The sequence below is a fragment of the Cnephaeus nilssonii genome (assembly GCF_951640355.1).
Source record: "Cnephaeus nilssonii genome assembly, chromosome: 8".
NCBI lineage: Eukaryota > Metazoa > Chordata > Mammalia > Chiroptera > Vespertilionidae > Cnephaeus > Cnephaeus nilssonii.
The window spans coordinates 93,439,762-93,461,688 of record NC_137079.1 but is presented as its reverse complement, the minus strand read 5'-3'; the positions used below and the strand labels follow the sequence as shown (position 1 = coordinate 93,461,688).

The 21,927-nt window shown below is 37.1% G+C and overlaps 2 protein-coding genes across 7 annotated transcripts in view; both read left to right on the top strand.

Moving 5' to 3' along the window:
- Window positions 1-5,571, top strand: part of CPB2 (carboxypeptidase B2) — a gene marked incomplete at both ends in the record, with an annotated part of 66,885 nt that extends 61,314 nt beyond the window's left edge. For both annotated transcript variants that reach the window (XM_079778553.1, XM_079778552.1), the window contains 2 exons: window positions 690-777; window positions 5,387-5,571. In XM_079778553.1, the coding sequence (XP_079634679.1) occupies window positions 690-777; window positions 5,387-5,571 (273 nt within the window). The remainder of the gene's footprint in view (window positions 1-689; window positions 778-5,386) is intronic.
- Window positions 5,572-7,026: 1,455 nt separating this feature from the next.
- Window positions 7,027-21,927, top strand: part of ZC3H13 (zinc finger CCCH-type containing 13) — a 144,205-nt gene continuing 129,304 nt past the window's right edge. For 4 of the 5 annotated variants that reach the window (XM_079778876.1, XM_079778875.1, XM_079778874.1 and 1 more), the window contains exons 1-4: window positions 7,027-7,369; window positions 11,838-11,963; window positions 12,272-12,381; window positions 15,745-15,856. In XM_079778876.1, the coding sequence (XP_079635002.1) occupies window positions 11,847-11,963; window positions 12,272-12,381; window positions 15,745-15,856 (339 nt within the window). In that variant the 5' untranslated portion in view covers window positions 7,027-7,369; window positions 11,838-11,846. The remainder of the gene's footprint in view (window positions 7,370-11,837; window positions 11,964-12,271; window positions 12,382-15,744; window positions 15,857-21,927) is intronic. The other variant, XM_079778873.1, reaches the window with a different exon arrangement.

Here is a 21,927-nt window from a genome sequence, read left to right as displayed (position 1 = left end):
TATACTTCATTTTACAAAGTTAATAAATTCCTATAAAAGGCTGATGAGAATTATTTTTTCTTCAAATTAAATAAAATTTTCAAGGTATTAGAAGAGTTTATGGCTAGAGTCACTCAATTGTGATTTCCATAAAACAAAACAGATTTTTTGAAGTTAATTTATTCTTCTTGATTTACCTTTGGGTAAATGCAGATTTTTCACATGTACAGTTTTTTTCAAATTTATTGAGATATAACTGACATATAAAATTATGTAAGTTTAAGGTGTAAAATGTGATGATTTGACACACATATATGTTGTAAAATGATTATCACAATAGAGTTAATACATCTATCATCTCAGATAACTACATTTTTTTTCTTTTGTGGTGAGAACATGTAAGATCTACTCTTTAAGCAACTTTCAAGTATATAGACAATATTGCTATAGACAATATTGCTAACTATAGTCACCACGCTGTATATTAGATTCCCCAGGACTATTTCATCTTGTAATTGGAAATTTGTATCCTTTGACCAACATCTCCCCATTCCTCCCACCCTCAGCTCCTGACCACCACCATCCTACTCTATATTTATTCATGTATATAGTCTGAGTCAATTAACATATGATTGAATTTTTTAGAAATTTCCACCTGTCCTGTTTTAAAGTTTTACATTAACTGAAATTTCATATTCTATTGATTTCAGTCTCTACTGGCCAGTGAAGCTGTCCAGGCTATTGAGAATATTAGTAAAGATACCAGATATACATATGGCAGTGGTTCAGAAAGTTTATGTAAGTATTTCTTAAGATCTTAGAAAACTGTGAGCTATTTTTAAAAAATCTGTGTTTGGTTTTTCTGTATAGATTTAATTTTTCTAAATGGAATCTCTAAGCAAGGTCACTTGTAAAACAATTGGATTATAACCATTACAAATGGAAGCATAATAGCTATGACAGCACTGAACAAGCTATATTAACAAGTGAATACTTAAAAAGAAGACAAAATTCTATTTAGGAAATATGCTCATTGCTATAGAGTAGGAGTTATAGAAATGGCATCACACAGGTTGAGTGAAGCAGAAAAGGTCATAAAGGGTGAAAAGAAAATGGAAGCTGTCCAAGGCCACCCTGTAAGGTTGTGTAGGTTGAACACTATACACATCTAGTGTATAACCATTACATTAGTTGCCTTTCAGTGACGGCCTGTGCTCTAGAGTATAGCACACTATAGTTGAATGTCTTTGGTTTCTATCACAGTGATGAGAATATGTATGTGGCAAACTCCTAACAATTATTTGTTGAGGGATTCCTTTGTAGGTACAGTGGTATAACAGACAATGATTTTACTTTTTTGAAGCTGGAGGGGGAGATGAGAGAAGAGGAACAGAAAATAAACATGTAACCAACTATCAGCAAATCATGACCCACAGGTCATATCAGCCCACTGCTTGTTTTTGTATAGCCGGAAAGCTAAAAATGATTTTCCAGGTTTTTTAAATGCTTAAAAAACAAAAAACAAAAGAAGAGTAAGATTTTATGACCTTTGAAAATTATATGAAATTCAAATTTCAGTGTCCTCAAATAAAATTTGAAGACACAGCTAAAATCATGTATTTGTCTGTGGTCTATGATAGTTTCATGACAGTAGAGTTGCATAGTTGTGACATAGACTATGCTGGCCATAATGCCTAAAATATTTACTATCTTGTCCTTTACATAAAAAGTTTTCCATTGCTGATATAAGCAATTAAATAGTAAAATAAAGTATAATTCCACTGATAAGTAAAGACAATAAAATAGGCTTATGGGTTTGAGAATGACCGCAGGAGAGAGAGGCTATTTAAAGTTCTCTGAAGGTCTCTCTCTGTAGCTGACATTTCTGGGAGACCTACCTGGTACGTGGCTGCCAAACAAAGATGTGAGGGGAAACCAGGTAGAGGAAATAGCATTTAATTAGGTATGATCTACAGGGTTATAAAAAACACATTCATAACAATAATCACACCAGATGTCCTATTAATAAAAAGTCCAGACAGGAACTTTCCTCTTCCTTCTCAACAACCCAAAATTATCTCAGAAAAAAACTGAGGTCACATGGTATCTCTGTCTCTTGTGTCACTGATCCATTTATTGCTGCTTTATCTGACTAGGGTCCCCGCTCTGTCACAGAAAAATCCCACAACTTCCTTTCACAATTCAGAGCTTTCTTGATTCCTATCCTCTTCTCTACTAATATTCCCCAAAGCATGACCATAATGCCTCAGGACTAGAGGAACTTATAGAGCAAACTTCCTGTTATGATGAAATCAGTCCATCTCCACTCATGTTCATTCATTCAGGACACATTTATGTGTATGTGTGTGTAAGCATAGGAGAATGGTTAGAATAAATAGCAAATATTGATAATGTCTGTCAGAAATATTTGCTGAATAAATAACAACTAATCCACTGTTGAAGAATATTTTTCAATATTAAAACAATGTTTCAATAAACACCTTTGTATTAATTCAAGTGTATTAGAAAGAAGCAAAAATGATCACTTTGTATATTATATGGTTGTCTACATGGAAAACAGTAGAAAATTCACAAAAATATTAGTAACAATTAAAAAGTTGAGTAAGGTGGCCGACTATGAACTAAATATCCACAACTCTATAACTTTCTTATATACCAAAAATAATCAGGTAGAAATAAAGTGAAAAAAAAAGATCCTACTTCCTCTATATATGTACATGTATATATGCACACATATTACATATAGATACATACATATATGTGAATTCATTGTTAAATGTATATATGCATGTACACACACAAATCCATATAATCTATATATGTTAAAAACCTAAAAAATTTTACTGGTGTGATAAAAGAAGATGAACAAAAGGAGAAATCTGCCATGTTTTTGAGTGGGAAATCAATGTGAAAATGTGTCAGTTGTTCTAAAGTAATTAGTGCATAAATCCCAATGAACACTGAAATGATTTTGAACTTCATTTGAAAAAAATACATTTAGTAGAAGAGCTTGTAGAATTATGAAAAATAAGACTAATAAGAGAGAATTCACCCAACCAAATATTAAAATACATTAGAAACCTCAAATATACAAGATGTAGTACCTCATAAATAAAGGATTTCTAACCAGTTAAGAATGTTAGATTATTCAATTAATAGGGTTGAGAACCCTGATGTTACTTAGAAAAAAATAATTGGGTTACTAACATATCTTTCTCCAAAATAAATTCCAGGTAGAGAAAATATCTATATATATAAAAGCCTAAGTGACCATCACAACCAAACGGATGACCGAACAGGCTGCATGGGGCGACCAGGCCGGCACGGGGGGGGGGGGGGGGGGGGGGGTTAGTGAGGGGTGACCAAACAACTGAGCCACAGGCTACGTGGGGCGATCAGGCCGGCAGGGGGGTTAGTGAGGGGTGACCAAACAACTGAGCAGCAGGCTGCATGGGGCGACCTGGCCGGTGGGGGGGGGGGGGTAGTTGGGGGCAACCAGGCTGGTGGGGGGGGGCAGTTGGAGGTGATCAGGCCGGCAAGCAGAGGCAGTTAGAGGTGATCAGGCTGGCAGGGGGGCAGTTAGGGGAGACTAGGCCGGCAGTGAGGGCAGTGAGGGGCGATCAGGCCAGCATGCAGAGGTGGTTAGGGGTGATCAGGCTGGCAAGGGGGGAAGTTAGGGGCAATCAGGCAGGCAGGCAGGTGAGTGGTTAGGAGCCAGCAGTCCAGGATTCTGAGGGATGTCCGACGGCCGGTTTAGGCCCGATCCCTAAACTGGCCATTGGACATCCCCTGAGGGGTCCTGGATTGGAGAGGGTGCAGGCTGGGCTGAGGGGACCCTCCCCCTCTCATACACAAATTTCGTGCACCGGGCCTCTAGTTTTTATATAAAAATCCAGTCATAAACCAAGTTGAAAGCTAAATAACCAAATAAGAAGAAAAACTTCCCCCCATATTACACAAGGATAACACCAATGTTGCTTTTATAAGCAATCTATAAATTGGACAAAATAGAAATGAGTAAGACAATCAATAAAAAATATATAAACATAGACAATAAATATATCAAACAAAACATTCAATACACTGGTAATAAAAGAAACATAAAGGAAGACAATTTGATATTATTTTTTCACCCATAAAATTGCCATAAATGCAAATTTTCATGGATAATGTGGGAGGGAGAAGTGGGCATATTCATACCTTGCTAGTGCAGGCATAAATTGGTGAATCTTTTGAAACTATTTGGCAACATCCTATATAATAAAGAGCTAATATGCAAATGGTTGTCATGCCCTCACGCCGTCACATTGTAATGGCTCAGACACTCAAAATGGGGACCAGCCAGGCTGTGGCCCCTGGAGAGGGACAAGCCACCTGCCGAGGCACCTGCAGCTGCAGCCTGAGCGAAGCCACCTGACCATACTACTCTGAAGCTGCGGCCAGCCCAGGCGAAGCCAGGTCCTAGATGCCTGCGACCAGCTGGAGGAGGGAATCCTGGGTCCCGGGTTCAGGGTGAGGCAGAGGCAGTTAGGGGCGATCAGGCCAGCAGGGGAGCAGTTAGGGGCAATCAGGCAGGCAGAGGTGGTTAGGTGCGATCAGGCAGGCAGGCAGAGGGGTTAGGGGTGATCAGGCAGGCAGACAGGCGAGCAGTTAGGAGCCAGTGGTCTTGGATTGCGAGAGGCAGTACGACATTCCCCAAGGGGTCCAGATTGGAGAGGGCTGAGGGACCCACCTCCCGTGCATGACTTTTGTGCACTGGGCCTCTAGTGTAGAATAATTGTAAAAAGTACATACCCTTATGCTAGCAATCTACTTCTAGGAAATAATATTCTAAAGGAATAAAGAAGCAGTTATGTCTAAACAAGGTTGTTCATTTTAATGATGTTTATATTACCTGGAAATTAGAAAAATAAAAAGGTCTCAAATAGATAATTTAAATTAATTTACATCCAGCTTTATAGTGCAATGCTATGAGTTAAACATTATTTGAACTCATCGATACATAAAACTGGTCACGACAGATACCATGTTTAGAAATGTTAAAAAACAGAATGTATAGAATGATCTTAGTATGTAGGAAAAATATTAACTTAGAAAATTTTAAAAATTAAGTTAAATTTTTGTTGTTGTTGTTAAAGCCTTCACTACAAAATAAAAGGCACTAAGACATTAATGGTGATTATCACTTCTTGGTAAAGTTATGGATAATTCTGATTTTCTTCCTTAACCTGTTTTCCACCAATCTCCATTGTTTTATCAGCAATGTATATTACTTACTAATCAGAAAAATGCAAAGCAATTTTCATTTTTAGGGGGAAAGAACACATTTTGTTAGTTAATTTGAAACATCTGTATTTTGAAAAGTAATTTCTTTTTCTTCTTATAGATCTAGCTCCTGGAGGTCCGGATGACTGGATCTATGACTTGGGCATCAAATATGCCTTTACAATTGAACTTCGAGATACTGGCAAATATGGATTCTTGCTGCCAAAGCATTTCATCAAACCTACTTGCAGAGAAGCTCTTGCTGCTCTCTCTAAAATAGCTTGGCATGCCATCAGGAATGTTTAATGCTCTTGATTTTTTCACTCTGTTCTCACATTTTAATTTACTGATTCCAAGACCAAATCATTGTTCCAGTTTCTTTTTTAAGTTTTAGTTTTGGTAAAAGGTTTCCTTATTCCTTGGTTTTGTCAGAGAACGAAATAAATGTAATAAATAAATACACATTTTCCCCCTTTTTGTTTAACTTGTAAGAAGCTAGGTACTGATTTTTTTTTTCTTTGATTCGTGATGTTTGACTAACTGTAACTGGACAACCAATGGGTCCTGGCTGCCTGTCACTTCTTGAGCTAATTGAGAGGAGACAGGATTGAATCATATATGAGTGTTTATTCCAACAAAGCCGGCAGCATGGGAGAGGGAGAGCAGCAGTTCATCCACAAGCCAGCTGCTTACATTGGGTAGAGGGACAAAGATTACGTGGGAAAGTAGGCAAGGTATAATGGTTACAGGCCATGTGGGTTTGGGGGTCGCCCCGGGACTAGGACTAAATCGTTTAATCTTTCCATAATAGGTAGTTCTGGAAAAAAGGAAGATGGACTGCATTCTGATGTAGGTTCTCATATCCCGGGGCCTACATCTTTCAGCCAGGTTAAAATGTGCTTTCTCTAATCAGAATAGAAAAATCATGGTTAACAGAGCATGATTAATATTTCTTATAATTATAGCTAGTCCCCAATAGTCTGTTTCTGCTCCTAACATAACCATCTCAAGCAATTTTAACTAGTTTAATGCAAATCATTAGACCCTAAACAAGGGGGGGGGAAAGGTTGCCAGAAATCCATTAAATATTTTTGCTTTAATTTTCAACAAATTCTGCTTGTGCCTTTAAAAACACAGCCGTGAGTCTGTTCGCTCCACAGGAATAGACCATGGCCCACAAAGTGGAGTGTCAATAACAGAATAAATATTTCCTGTCGCTCCAGCTCATCGTTCATTAAACTTTGTAGAGCCAATGCATGTACTTACTTCCTACAACAAATGTGGCCTTTACCACCTTTACAACAGCTTATTGCAAGAACTAAGAATTAATGTAATAAAAGAACAAAACTCTCCCTCTTAAAATATTTTTACTGATTTCAGAGAGGAATGGGGGCGGCGGCGGGGGGGGGGGGGGGAGAGAGAGAGAGAGAGAGAGAGAGAGAGAGAGAGAGAGAGAGAGAGAGGAGAGAATCATTGATCAGCTGCCTCCTACACCCGCACTGGGAATCCAGCCCTGACCGTGAATCGACCCTGACTTCCTGGTTCACAGTTTGACGCTCCATCACTGAGCCAGGCCGTCTGGGCTTAAAATTATTTTTAATGGGGAACTTGAGAAGATCCTCTCCAGGGATCTCTCACAACGACAAGCCCATTCCCACTGCCGCCTCCGGGGGCTGTGGAGGGCGTGTCCACGGGGGGGCGGTGCCTGCGTGCTGACGTCTAATTTGGCAGCCGGAAGTGCCTAGGCCTAGAGAGGAACAGGGCAAACCCTCGACTTCCGGCGGCATTTTGAGGCGATCCTTCTGGTTCCCTGAGAGTGTTTTCGTTGGCTTTTCTTACTTTCCAGCGTCTCCTCGTTGTTTTTCTCTCTACGTCCCAGTCTCGCTGGATACTGGCGAAGCGGCCGGCGAGTTCCGCTTCCCAGCCGCCCCCGGGGCCCCCCGCCTGCCGAGGGCCGGTTCCCGGGAGCCGCGCGCGCACCTCCCCCTTGTTGGTGTCCTCCCGGGGCCAGGCGCGGGGACAGGGAGTCGCAAACCCGGCTCCTCCGAGCGGCGGCGGCGGCGACGCCTCCCGGCTGTGCTTGCGAAGGGAGCGCGGGGAGGAGGTAAGCTTGAATTGTGTGCTTTGGTGCGGGTCTCGGGGGGAGGCGGGGGGCGGCCCCGGGGTGGGAAGGCCCGCAGGAGTCTCCTTACCCACTTGGGACACGCCGCGACTTCGAGCTCCTCCTCTTAGTTCTGCAAAGGCTCCCGGGCTCGGGTCTCCCTCCTCGCCCTCCTCCTGGTTCCGGTGAGTTTGTCTGAGGGGGCAGGCGGGTTCGGGTGAACAGGGCTGGATCTGAGGTGGGCTTGGGAACCCTTGCGTGGTATTCGCTTTTGAATGCAGTGAAAGGCTGTGGGAATATAGTTTTAGATTTAGAAGCTCCCCACCCCCCCCCTTTTTTTTTTACGCATTCCAGACTTTCTGGGGGAAAGTGTCTTACTTTTGGTTGTATTTGGTCCTATCTCCTGGCACTGATACCTTAACGATTTGGGGCCTCGGAGTTGAGGAGTGCTACTTGACCACCTTCACATTCCCCCGTTAGGTAGCTTGGCCGCTATATGGCCGCGGCCGGGGAGAATGGACGGAGGGCGCCTGATGTTTGGCATTCTCTGAGGTATGACAGGATGACTCCTGTGGCTGCAGGGTTACTCGGAGTTGATATTACTTACTAGTAAATGGTATTGGTAGGATCTTGTCTGTGGAGTCGAGTGCCAAGCTATTTAGTTATTTTGCGAGGTTTTCCGATCATTTGAACTACTTTGAAAACTATGGGCATATGCAATCTCTTCAGGTTTTTCGCTTTGTGAAAAAATAATTTACAAAGTTTAGAAAAGATCGTCACACCTCAAATTTTCAAAGTTCACGATACTTTGCAGTAAATCTTAATACGTTTATGCAGTACAATCCAGGCATAATTAGTCTCGTTCTGTAATATTTGAAATTACTGTCTTTAGTACCTAAGCGAAAGTATTTGGGAGTTTTGTGAACAAAATCTGTAGATTTTCCAATAATTTCCAATTTCTTAGTGAAGTATTTAGATTGTAACATGACCATTTCAACAAGATACTGAATGTTGATGCAGGTACTTAACAAATTGTTCTGTGAGAATAGTTGCAGGGTGAAACTAAGACTGGATCTGGTAGGATCCAGTTTTATCAAATACATGACTTACTGGCTTCCTAATTATTGGTGATTTGAAATGAACATTGATTGCATATTTTAAGATATGCAGATTCATCCAATTTCCATATCTGTAAATCTTCGGGCAGATGTTATTTTAACTCCCGTACAAATTATCAGTGTTAATTTGTATTATAATATGCATTGTGTTTACGTATAGAAAGCAAAGTTGTTTAACTTACCAACTGGTATTTGAAGAAATGGTTTTCAGTGCTCATTGGTTTCCCCATCTCCCCCAAACCTCTCTCGTCATATAGAGTTAGAACTGTTTCAGCAGATATTTAGTAGCAGTTGAAACGCTAACTTGTGTTGATATATAAAGTGTCTTTTTTTTTTTTTTTTTTGTAGTTTGTCTTTTGCAGTTCTGTTTACTTCTCTTTGGTGACCAGCATGGGATTTTTCTGTGCATAGTCTTTTTAACAAATTATTTTTTTCTGCACAGTGCAGCAGTATTATTGCCTTGTTCATACTTGTGTAGTCAGGTTAGTTTGGTCACTTCAGTTCACAATTCAGTTTGGAATTGTTTTAGTCTATTTACATATAAGTGATGTGCAAGATTGTTTTAGAAAGTTCTTTTTAAAAAATTCTCCCCGACTGCATCAAATAAACCTAAATTTTTTCTTTCAAAAATATGAAATATAAATATGAAGAGACCTAATATTTAACATAACCCTTTTTATTTTAGAACTGCAGTGGATAGGGATTTATTCTACTACAAGTTAGTACATTTATGTCATCTTAATTGTTTAATTATTTGACAATTTACTAATATTATGCTGCTGCTCATCAGATTATGCTTTCATTTTTGCTACTGGAAGATGAGACCTCAAAAAGTTGTGGTTAAGGATTGAAGAGAGCATACTAGAACTGATACATGTTTTATTGACAAGACTTCAGTCATTAGACCTCAGAAATAATTGTTTACAAAGAGGCTGCTGTATGTTTTTTCTTTCTCAGTCAAATTTATAGCATGAATTACAAACATTATGATGTTTGTATGTTTTTTGAGGGGGCGGACAGTTCCATTTATTGAGACTGTGTTTTATTGTGTCTTAATGATTCAAACTTTATCCCCTATTTTTCTTTTTCAATTGAAAAAAAATATAATAACCTCTGATCTTTCATTAACTCTGAAAATGAAGAGGAAAAATAGGAAAATACTGTAACAATAGACTCACCAGTGTCACTCAGATTTTAATAATGCTGCTGTTTGGGAAAGACATAATGTGAAGTGTGGTGGCAACTTAAAACCAAAGAAAAATTTGAAAACAAAACTAGAAAGAAAACCTTCAAAGACTCTGAGCTAAGGAAGACTTAAATATTTGCATTTTTAAAAAACTTATTGTTTCTAATTTTTCTCATTTACTCTGAAACATTTACTTCTTATTGAAGCCTCTGTAGATAGTAATTAAAAAAGCCCCTCTTCCCCAGTCAAATTTGCATTTTATTCTGTTGCGGTAGTTACCTTCCTTTGTAGGCTCAAATTTTTAGATTGAAAATTCTAATTAAGTCACATTAGTTGGTAACAGTTTAAGTTCATTAATTACTGTATATGAGTAAATGCTTTTCTGGTGTACTTTAGATTATGTGTACATATTTAGACAAATAGGATATAAAGTATTTTTTGTATTCTTTGCAAGCATAAAGCATTTATCTATGCAAAATCATGAATGTTTCAGTAATACTTAGATAACTTGACTACTGATGAAAGTTCTTAGATAGATAGATGATCAGAAGAATTCTTATTTCTTTCATTTAGAAAACTCCAGTTCCTAATTTTTCCCTTTTGCTTCAGATTTATTTTATTTTATTTTTTTAGTTAGGGTCTTCCTGTAACCTAGACCTGGTACTCAAACTCATTGGGACAAGGTCTGACACTGTTGGACTCTCTTGAGAAAAGAGGAGAACACACCTTTACTTCATTGCTGTTCTTCCTTAAGTTGGTAGACTCAACAGTAGCCCTGGGATAAGCACTATGTAGGTGAATCTTGAGAAGTTCTAATGTCACCTGTAAAAGCAACTTTGTCTCTGTGTGAAGGAACTTTTTTAGTGGCAAGAATACAAGGAGAGGGGCAATATGGAATTATTAGTCTTCACTTGATAGTCTGACATAGCAGTCCAAACCCTTTGAAATCTTTAAAGCTTATGTTAGGGATCTGGAATGGAAGAGAAGCTGTGAGACTATACAGGGAAGGAGAACAGTGCTGATCCAACCCACAGGTTACAGAGCAAGAAGAGAAACCAGAGTTAATACCTGGAGCCCTCAGAAAAACACGAAAGAAGCTGACAGATGACCAGTGTTACAAGTATAATAATAATAGCTGTTGCCCCAACTGTGGAAAACACTACCATTGACTCTTGGAGGAGGGTGTATTGGGAATGAGGGCGTGTTGGGAATAGGCATTTGAGGACAGAACCATTTCAATTGATAGTAGAGAGGAAAAATTATAAGGTTAGGGTTGGTTTTTCTTTGAGACAATGTGGTGGGATGGGTGCCTCTTTTCCACATTCCACATAACTAATAATAGCTAATATGGAACTTTTAAAACTCATTTGATTTTAAGTTTATTAACAAATGTTTTTAAAATTAGTGAGCATTACAATGTAATCTATATGTTAATATTTATAGTAACAAAATGAAACTTTAAAATGTGTTTTTGTTCTAACTTTTCCTATATGTTTTATTACATATTTGCTTTTCAAATTCTGCTCATTTTTAAATTATAAAATAGTGGTTTTCTCAATCAAAGCTCTACATTTTCTACCTCTTCATCATCTCCACTCATTGGCTTTAGTTCTTTTTGTTTAGTAAAACAAATGGGCATTTGAAATTTTACCAACTTTTCCTTTGTAAATTCACATTTGGACTGAGAATAAGCTCAAGTAAAGTTAAATCAAAGATTGTCTTATAATACTGACTACATTATGTAGGGTTCACTGTATAGTTTTTATTTGGAAAACAGAGAGGAAAGGAGAGGGAGAGAGATAGAAATATCAATGATGAGAGAGAATCATTGGTCAGCTGCCTCTTGCACGCCCCCCCCCCCCCCCCCACTGGTGATCAAGCCCGAAACCTGGGCATGTGCCCTGACCTGTGTCTTAGAAGATAACTTCTGTATACCTATATTTACTTGTGACCTCCTATTCCTTTATTTTTGTCCTGAGAAAAATCCCTTATACTTTTACAGTGTTATCTACAGTTTTATCTACTTGCAAGTTATGTGCTGTGTGCTGTTATTTTAAATTGAAGAATTTTACTGTTTAGTCTCTCTCTCTCTCTTTCTTTCTCTCTCTCTCTCTCTCTCTCTCTCTCTCTCTCTCTCTCTCTCTCTCTCTCTCGTTTTTTGTTAAAGTAGTACAAAATGTCAAAAATTAGAAGGAAAGTCACAGTGGAAAATACGAAGACCATATCTGAAAGCACATCCCGAAGACCCAGTGTCTTTGAGAGGCTTGGACCCAGCACTGGCAGTACAGCAGAGGTGAGTTGTCACTTGTACAGTCTCAGGGGTTCTCTTGCAATCCTTTTTTTTTGAAATACCGAATTGTATCATAAAGGTGAACTGGTTATAGGTATGTTGGTTCAGTACATTTTTAAAAATGTTTCATTAAAAGACTTGAAAAGGGTGATAGGGTTTGTGGGTTGTTTTTTTCTCTGATGTTTTATTATTTGGGGAGTAATGTATATCTCAGGTTAGCTGCAATTTTGATAGCATTTGTTTTAATTTTCCACTAGCATCTTTTGTCCAGAAATAAATATGAAATTTACATAGTAATATCTGTCTCTTAGACACAGTGCCGTAACTGGCTGAAGACTGGCAACTGCCTCTATGGAAACACATGTAGATTCGTACATGGCCTTTCACCCCGTGGTAAAGGTTATAGCAGCAATTACAGAAGGTAAATTGAGAACTTTGAATTGTTCATATACAATTAGAAGATGGCTTTTATAGTTTATCTAGTATAAAAATCTGAAATAAAACCATATATTTGGTCAGATTTTTTTTTTAATCTTGGTAGTAGTCTTGTTGATATGTAATCAAAGATAAGATCTTTTTAGTTTTAAATTCAAGGTTAATAAAATGTTTGCTTTAAAGTTAACTTTTTTGTTCAATATTTACTTGTTTTGACAATAGATCTTTTTTATGATATATGTGTGGCTTACTTACACCTTCCAATTTTGTATTAAACTGCTGCTAAGGCAGAATTTTATTGCAGTTTAAATAGGACATCATTTTAGCTTTTTAAGATGTTCTAAATTTGAATCTTAATGACAAAAGACAATCTAATGCAAACTCTGAAGGTTAAAATGCATTTGCCAAATCCTTATCGCAGTGTATTAATGTAAATGAAAATATGTATTTATATGAGGATAAATGGAGCAATTTTGGACATCATATGCCTTTAATAAAGGCAGAACTAAATTAATCTTTCCTAATAAAGACCTTTTATTTTTCTTTTGGTGTCCTTATGATGATTTTATTATGGTTGGTGTTTAAAGATGTAGCTTATGTAAAGTTTAAACTTGATTGGTAAAGAAATAATTTATCTAGTTTTAAAATTGGATATACTGATTGTTTTGGCTATAGGAATAGTATAAAAATTGAACATTAGGATTTGGAGATTTTGTGTGTGTGTATATAGGTTTTAAAGTTTAAATGAATTTAATATATTTTATTGATTTCAGAGAGGGAGAGGAAGAGAGAGAGAAACATCAGTGATGAGAATCATTGATTGGCTACCTCCTGCACGGCCCCTACTGGGGATCGAGCCCACAGTCCGGGCATGTGCCCTTGACCGAAATCAAACCCAGGACCCTTCAGTCCACAGACTGACACTCTATCCACTGAGTCAAACTGACTAGGGCTCAAGTTTAATTGAATTTAAAATTCAAACTTTCTGTTCACTTAAATGTTGCGTATTTTTGTTTACTTGTGATGCTGAATCTTGTCTTATTTGTGTTTAGATTGTCATTTGTCTTTTCTCTTAATGAGGGGAGATTAATCTTAATAATTTTAATTACCTGTATAAACACATACCTGGTAAACAATTTCAGTAATGTTAATGTTTTGTTTGTATTATTACTACACTTTTAATAATGTTTTAATTCATCTTTGAAATTTATTATTAACTGAGTCAATTTTTATTCAGGAGACAGTTTTGGGGGAAATGGCAAAGAAATTTATCTAAAGTAGAAAAAAATAGTATCATACTAGACTTAGCATAAAGGAATTTTTGTTACAATTTTGCCTTTTGTGTATTTTTTCTTTTATCTGATAACTTCTCTTATATTTGTGTAATTTACCTTTTTTGTAGGGAAGAAAGATAGTCATAATGGAATTCAAAGAAGGAAAGAAAAGCAATGTATTTCAGATATGCTTATTTAGTCAAAAGACATTTAAGTCATTATTGAGCATTCATGGTATATAGAGTACTCTGTTAGATGCTGTTTAGGATAGAAACAGGTTTACAATAAATTTTTGTTATATACAGAAAACTAAGACAAAAATTTACATGTACATCATAATTATAATTTAAAAGGTTTATGTACTGGTTTATAATAAGAATTTCGTTTTTTCATATTTTTTTATTGATTTCAGAGAAGAAGGGAGAGGGACAGATAGAAACACCAATGATGAGAGATAACCATTGATTGGCTGCCTCCTGCATGTCCCCTATTGGGGATCGAGCCTGCAACCTGTGCATGTGCCCTTGACTGGAGTAGAACCTGGGACCCTTCAGTCTGCAGGCTGGTGCTCATTCCACTGAGCCAAACTGGTTAGGACTAAGGAGTTGCATTTTTAAGTTCAGCTTTAGCTGTTAAAACATTTAATATAGATCTATAAAATAAGCATGTAAATGTTAATTAGATCCTTTAAAGTTAGTTAACAAATTACTAATTCACTATGTGAGCTGTAGTAATGATTGATACATTAAAGGAATTGATATGATTGATCAATTGTTACTTGAAATAGATGTGAATATTTATGTGATTTGTATTTATCATTTGAAAATATTATATATAATATTTTTTGATGCCTAAAGAGGGACATATTCTTTAATTTATATTGCCTTTTTTAAGATGTTCTGGGAATATTCTTTAAAGGCAATATGTTTTCTATCTCTGTTTTGTTTTTCTTACTTAGTAATGGTGTGAAATAATTGAACAGCCATTTATCAAATTTCCAATCCTATCTAATAAAAGAGTAATATGCAAATTAACCATCACTCTGCTACACCCACAAGCCAATCAGGAGTGGGTATGCAAATTAACCCAACCAAGATGGCTGCGGCCACAGAGAGAGCAGGAGGGAGACTTGGGTTTCCCCGGCGATGGAGGAAGCCAAGCTTTCCGCACACTCTGGCCGGTCCAGGCCTCCGCTTAAGGCTGGCAGAGGAGGGAAGTTGGGGGCAAACAGGCTGGCAGGGGAGTGGTTAGGGAGTGATCATTCTGGCAGGCAGAAGCGGTTAGGGGCAATCAGGAAGGCAGGCAGGCGAGCAGTTGGGAGCCAGCAGTCCTGGATTGTGAGAGGGATGTCCGACTGCCCGTTTAGGCCCGATCCCACCAGGATCAGGCCTAAACGGGCAGTCGGACATCCCTCGAAGGGTCCCAGATTGGAGAGGATGCAGGCTGGGCTGAGGGACATCCCCCGCCCCCCCGTGCACAAATTTCGTGCACTGGGCCTCTAGTTTAAATTATAAAGCATTACCAGTGTTGAATATAAATATGTGTATTTTTTTTAAAAATCTAGAGTAGAATATAAAATCCCTGTCTAAAATATTGCTATGAATCCTTTATTTTTATTATGAAATCATTTTAAATTTAAGAAAAGTTATAAGAATTACACAAAACTTCGCTATTTAACTTTGATTCTTAAGAGGCATAAAGTATTTTCTCAGTTGTTGATGTTGTATCCAACTAAATACATGTGTAGATGATTATACTGTTGCTTTTAGATTAATTTTGCAATGTCATGGTTTAAAACTTTATCTTCCTACTTTTGTTTTCAAATATAACTAATACAGGGTGGGGCAAAAGTAGGTTTATGGTTGTGAGTACTCAAAACACAGAGTTTACTCTTGTTTTATTATTTATGTTAATATTAAACTGAAACAAATTAATTATTTTTTCTGAAATTTAGGAGCCATGGGCAGTTAGAAAAATTGTATTGAGATTTGTGAGTTTATTTCTGCAAATATATTCTTATAAAATGATATATAAATATAGATTTTTGCTGTTTTGCTTTTGTTTTGTTTTTAAAGGTCACCAGAAAGACCTACAGGGGATCTTAGAGAAAGAATGAAGAACAAGCGCCAAGATATGGACACTGAGTCCCAGAAACGAAATATAGAGGAGTCATCCTCACCTGTTAGGGTAGGAATAAATTTCCCAAAGTAAAGTTAAATTTCAGTAGTGACCTGTCATTTATGTTCTATTTTAAATATTATCTTGTGTGGTAAATATATGGTAAATGTGTACTATTGCATTATAATGTTCTGTATAGATAAAGTAATTTAGAGGAAAAAAATAGTCCTCTGGCAAAACTCATAATTCTGATTGTTTCACTTCTTGGTGGTAGTTAAGGTGAAGAGAATTCATTGATAGAGCTCAAGCTGAACTTCTTAAGGTTTCTTTACCTTGGTAGGGGTCATGAATACCTAAACATATTCTTAAGTTTTCAGAGTTTAAGCCAACCATCATATTCTGCCTGCTTCCAAGAATGAAGCGGCTTAAAATAGAACACTTAAAACAATGAAAGTAAGGCATGGTGTTAACAGAAACTGAACTAGAAAACTTAGGTAAAGGACATGTGACCACAAAATTTAGTGATGAATTCCTGGCAGTTAAGCTAAAGAGAAGCATAATTTATGATGTAGTTTATTGGATAGAAGGACACAGGTGTTTGTTGGGAATGGAAGTCTTTTCCAGAGCTCCCCCCCCCCCCCCCCCAAGAAATGTAACAGATTTATTGAGATAGAATTAAAATACTGTATAATTCACCCATTTAAAGTATACACTTTCGTGATTTTTTTTGTATATTCAGTCATGCAACCATCACCACCATTAATTTTAGAACATTGTCATTACTTCCAAAAGAAACCCCATGCCCTTTAGCAGTCATCCCCTTATCCCTCCAACTTACCTGAAACCCTAGGCAACCACTATTTGACTTACTATCACTGCATATTTGCCTGTTTAAGATATTTCATACAATATATTTTTTGTGTGACTAGCTTGTTTCACTTAGCATAGTGTTTTCAAGTTCATGAAAGATTATAGTGTGTATTCATATTTTATCCCTTGTTTTTGCCAAATAATATTCCATTGTTTTAACATATCACATTTTGTTTATTCATTCATCAGTTGATGATCAATTGGGTTGTTTCAACTTTCTGACTCTTATGAATAATGCAGTTATAAATTATGAACATTCATATACAAGATTTTGAGTGGACATATTTTTCATTTCTCTTGGGTTTATATCTAGAAGTAGAATTGCTGTGTCATGGCTTAAACCTTTTTTAATCTCTATGTTTAACCTTTGGAGGAACTGCTAGATCGTTTTCCAAAGCAGCTGTACCATTTTACATTCTTGCCAACTGTACAATGTTTCCAATTCTCTACATCCTTGCCAACAGTTGTTATTATCTAACTTTTTGTTTATAGCCATCTTAAGTGGGTGTGAAGTGGTAATCTCATTGTAGTTTTGATTTCCTGATGGCTAAATAATGTTGATCATCTTTTCATGGGCTTATTGGCCATTTGTATATCTTGTTCAAAGAAATGTCTATTTAGATCTTTTACCCATTTTTTAAAATTGAATTGTCTATTGATTTATAACAGTTCCTTATTTTGGATATAAGTTTTTTATATATATGATTTGCAAAAATTTCCTTTATACTGTGGGTTGTCTTCATGTTCTTAATGGTATGCTTTAAAGCACAAATGTTTTTAATTTAGTGAAATCTAATTTATTTTATTTTTTTCAATATTTAATTTCGTTATTGATTAAGGCATTACATATGTGTCCTAATCCCCCCATTATTCCCCAACGCCCCCCCCCCCAAACACACACACACACTCATGCCCTCACCCCCCTGTTGTCTGTATCCATTGGTTGGGCTTATATGCATGCATGCAAGTCCTTTGGTTGATCTCTCCCCCTTACCCCCACCCTCCCCTACCTTCCCTCTGAGGTTTGATAGTCTGATTGCTGCTTCTCTGTCTGGATCTGTTTTTGTTCATCAGTTTATGTTGTTCATTATATTCCATAAAACAGTGAGATCATGTGGTATTTATCTTTCTCTGAGTGGCTTATTCAATAAGCATAATGGTCTCCAGTTCCATTCATGCTGTTGCAAATGGTAAGAATTCCTTTCTTTTTCACCACAGCATAGTATTCCATTGTGTAGATGTACCACAGTTTTTTAATCCACTCATCTGGTGATGGATACTTAGGCTGTTTCCAAATCTTAGCTATGGTGAATTGTGCTGCTATGAACATAGGGATGCATATATCCCTTCTGATTGGAGTTTCTAGCTTCTTGGGATATATTCCTTGAAGTGGGATTGCAGGGTCAAATAGGAATTCCATTTTTAGTTTTTTGAGGAAACTCCATACTGTTCTCCACGGTGGCTGCACCAGTATGCATTCCCACCAGCAGTGCAAAAGGGTTCCTTTTTCTCCGAATCCTCGCCAACACTTGTCATTTGTTGATGATAGCCATTCTGACAGGTGTGAGATCATACCGCATTGTCGTTTTGATTTACATCTCTCGTATAATTAGTGACTTTGAGCATGTTTTCATATGTCTCTTGGCCTTCTGTCTTCTTTCGAAAAGTATCTATTTAGTTCCATTGCCCATTTTTTGATTGGATTGTTTATCTTCCTTTTGTTAAGTTGTATGAGTTCCCTGTAAATGTTGGAGATTAAACCCTTACTGGTGATAACATTGCCAAATATGTTCTCCCATGCAGTGGGCTTTCTTGTTATTTTGTTTATGGTTTCCTTTGCTGTGAAAAAGCTTTTTATTTTGATGTAGTCCCATTTGTTTATTTTCTCTTTAGTTTCCATTGCCCTAGGAGCAGTATCAGTGAAGAAATTGCTTTGACATATATCTGAGATTGCACTGCCTGTGGATTCCTCTAGTACAGTGGTTGCAAACTCATTAGTCAACAGAGCCAAATATCAACAGTACAACAATTAAATTTGTTTGAAGAGCCAAATTTTTAAAACTTAACCTTTTGCACTCGGATGTCGAGTGTGACTTGACACGGTTAGCATTAGAATAAAGGAATCGAGAAAAAAGCAAGCGATTGCAAAGGGTTAAACTTCTTCTAATGCCACTTCTTCAAAATAGACTCGCCCAGGCCGTGGTATTTTGTGGAAGAACCACACTCCAGGGGCCAAAGAGCCGCATGTGGCTTGGGAGCCGCAGTTTGCTGACCACGGCTCTAGTATTTTTATGGTTTCTCGTCTTATGTTTAAGTCCTTTATCCATTTTGAGTTTATTTTTGTGTATGGTGTAAGTTGGTGGTCTAGTTTCATTTTTTTTGCATGTATCTGTCCAATTTTCCCAACGCCATTTATTGAAGAGACTGTCTTGACTCCATTGTATGCTCTTGCCTCCTTTGTCAAATATTAATTGGGCATAGTGGTTTGGGTCGATTTCTGGGTTCTCTATTCTATTCCATTGATCTATATGTCTGCTCTTGTGCCAGTACCAGGCTGTTTTAAGAACAGTGGCTTTGTAATACAGCTTGATATCTGGTATTGAGATCCCTCCTACTTTGTTCTTCTTTTTCAGGATTGGTACAGCTATTCGGGGTCTTTTTTTATTCCAGATGAATTTTTGGAGAGTTCTATCTAGGTCTGTGAAATATGCCGTTGGTATTTTAATGGGGAGTGCATTGAATCTATAGATTGCTTTGGGTAGTATAGACATTTTGATGATATTGATTCTACCAGTCCATGAACACGGTATGTTCTTCCATCTGTTTATGTCTTCCTCTATCTCTTTTTTCAGTGTCCTGTAGTTTTTTGCATATAGGTCTTTTACCTCCTTAGTTAGTTTATTCCTAGGTATCTTAATTTTTTTGGTGTGATGCTAAATGGGATTGCTTTTTTAGTCTCTGTAAGTTCACTATTGGTGAAAAGAAATGCCATAGATTTCTTGGCATTAATTTTGTATCCTGCTACATTGCCGAATTCATTTATTAAGTCTAATAATTTTTTTATGAATTCTTTAGGGTTTTCTATGTACAGTATCATGTCCTCTGCGAATAAGGACAGTTTTACTTCTTTTTTACAAATTTGGATGCCTTTTATTTCTTCTTCTTAACTGATCAAAATGGCTAGTACTATGTCAAACAGGAGTGGTGAGAGTGGGCATCCCTGTATTTTTTCTGTTCTTAGGGGGAATGGTTTTAGTTTTTGCCCATTGAGTATGATGTTGGCTGTGGGTTTGTCATATATGGCTTTTATTATGTTGAGGTATGATCCTTCTATTCCTACTTTGCTGAGAGTTTTTATCAAGAAAGGTTGTTGGATTTTGTCAAATGCTTTTTCTGCGTCAATTGATATGACTGTGTGATTTTTATCTTTCCGTTTGTTTATGTGATGTATCACGTTCATTCATTTGCGGATATTGTACCATCATTACATCCCTGGGATAAATCCTACTTGGTCATGGTGTATGATCTTTCTGATGTACTGCTGGGTCCGATTTGCTAGAATTTTGTTGAGGATTTTGGCATCTATGTTCATGAGGGATATTGGCCTGTAATTCTCTTTCATTGTGTTGTCTTTATCTGGTTTTGGTATTAGGGTGATGCTGGCTTCATAGAATGAGCTTGGAAGTGTTCCTTCCTCTTGAGTTTTTTGGAATAGTCTGAGGAAGATAGGTTTTAGTTCTTCCTTGAATGTTTGGTATTACTCCCCTGTGAAGCCGTCTGGCCCTGGACTGTGGTATGCTGGGAGCTTTTTGATGACTGCTTCAATTTCTTCCATGGTTATTGGCCTATTGAGATTTTTCGAATCTTCCTGATTGAGTTTTGGAATGTTGTATTTTTATAGAAATATGTCCATTTCCTCCAGGTTGTCTAGTTTGTTGGAGTAGAGTTGTTCATAGTATTTTTTTAACAATCCTTTGTATTTCTGTGGGGTCTGTTGTTATTTCACCTCTTTCATTTCTGATTTTTATTTGGGTCCTCTCTCTTTGCTTCTTGGTGATCCTGGCTAGAGGTTCATCAATCTTGTTTATCCTTTCAAAGAACCAGCTTTTGGTTTCATTTATCTTTTGTATTGTTTTTTTGTCTCTATGTCATTTATTTCTGCTCTGATCTTTATTATCTCCTTCCTTCTGCTCACTCTGGGCTTTTCTTGTTGCTCTCTTTCTAATTCTTTGAGTTGTAGAGTTAGATGATTTCTTACCATTTTTTTCTTTCTTTTTTTTTTTTTTTAGTTATGCCTATAGAGCTATGAACTTCCCTCTCAGGACTGCTTTCATTGTGTCGCATAGATGTTGGATTGTTGTGTTTTTATTGTCATTAGTTTCCAGGATGTTTTTAATTTCTTCTTTGATCTCATTGGTAACCCAGTAATTATTTAATAGCATGCTATTCAGCTTCCAAGTGTTGGAGTTTTGGGGAATGTTTTTATTGTAGTTTATTTCTAATATTATGCCATTATGGTCTGAGAAGATGCTTTATATGATTTCAGTCTTCTTGAATTTGGGGAGACTTTGCTTGTGACCCAATATGTGGTCTCTTTTTTGAAAATGTCCCATGTGCAGTTGAGAAGAACGTATATTCCATGGCTTTGGGGTGAAATGTTCTGAAGATGTCAATTAAGTCCATCTGATCTAGTTTGTCATTTAGGATTGCTGCTTCTTTGCTGATTTTTTGTCTAGAGGATTTAACCAGTGATTTCAGTGGTGTATTAAAGTCCCCTGCTATGATTGTATTTTTGTCTATCTCTCCCTTGATACCTTCCAGGAGTGTTTTTCTTTTAAATGTATTTGGGTGCTCCTGCATTGGGTGCATATATGTTTATCAGGGTTATATCCTCTTGTTGTATAGATCCCTTTAGTATTATGAAGTGGCCTTCCTTATCTCTTGTTATGGCCTTCACTTTGAGGTCTATTTTGTCAGATATAAATATTGCTACCCCAGCTTTTTTTTTTTCATTTCCATTTGCCTGAAAGATATTTTTCATCCCTTCACTTGCAGTCTGTGTGAGTCCCTTATGCTGAGGTAGGTCTCTTGTAGACAGCATATATATGGGTTGTGTTTTTTTATCCTTTCGGCCACTCGGTGTCTTTTGATTGGAGCATTTAGTCCGTTTATGTTTAAAGTTATTATTGAAAGGTACTTGTTTGTAGTCATTTCTATTTTTGTGCCTGTTTACTTTCTTACCTTTTTATTTCTTCTTTTTACAGCATTCC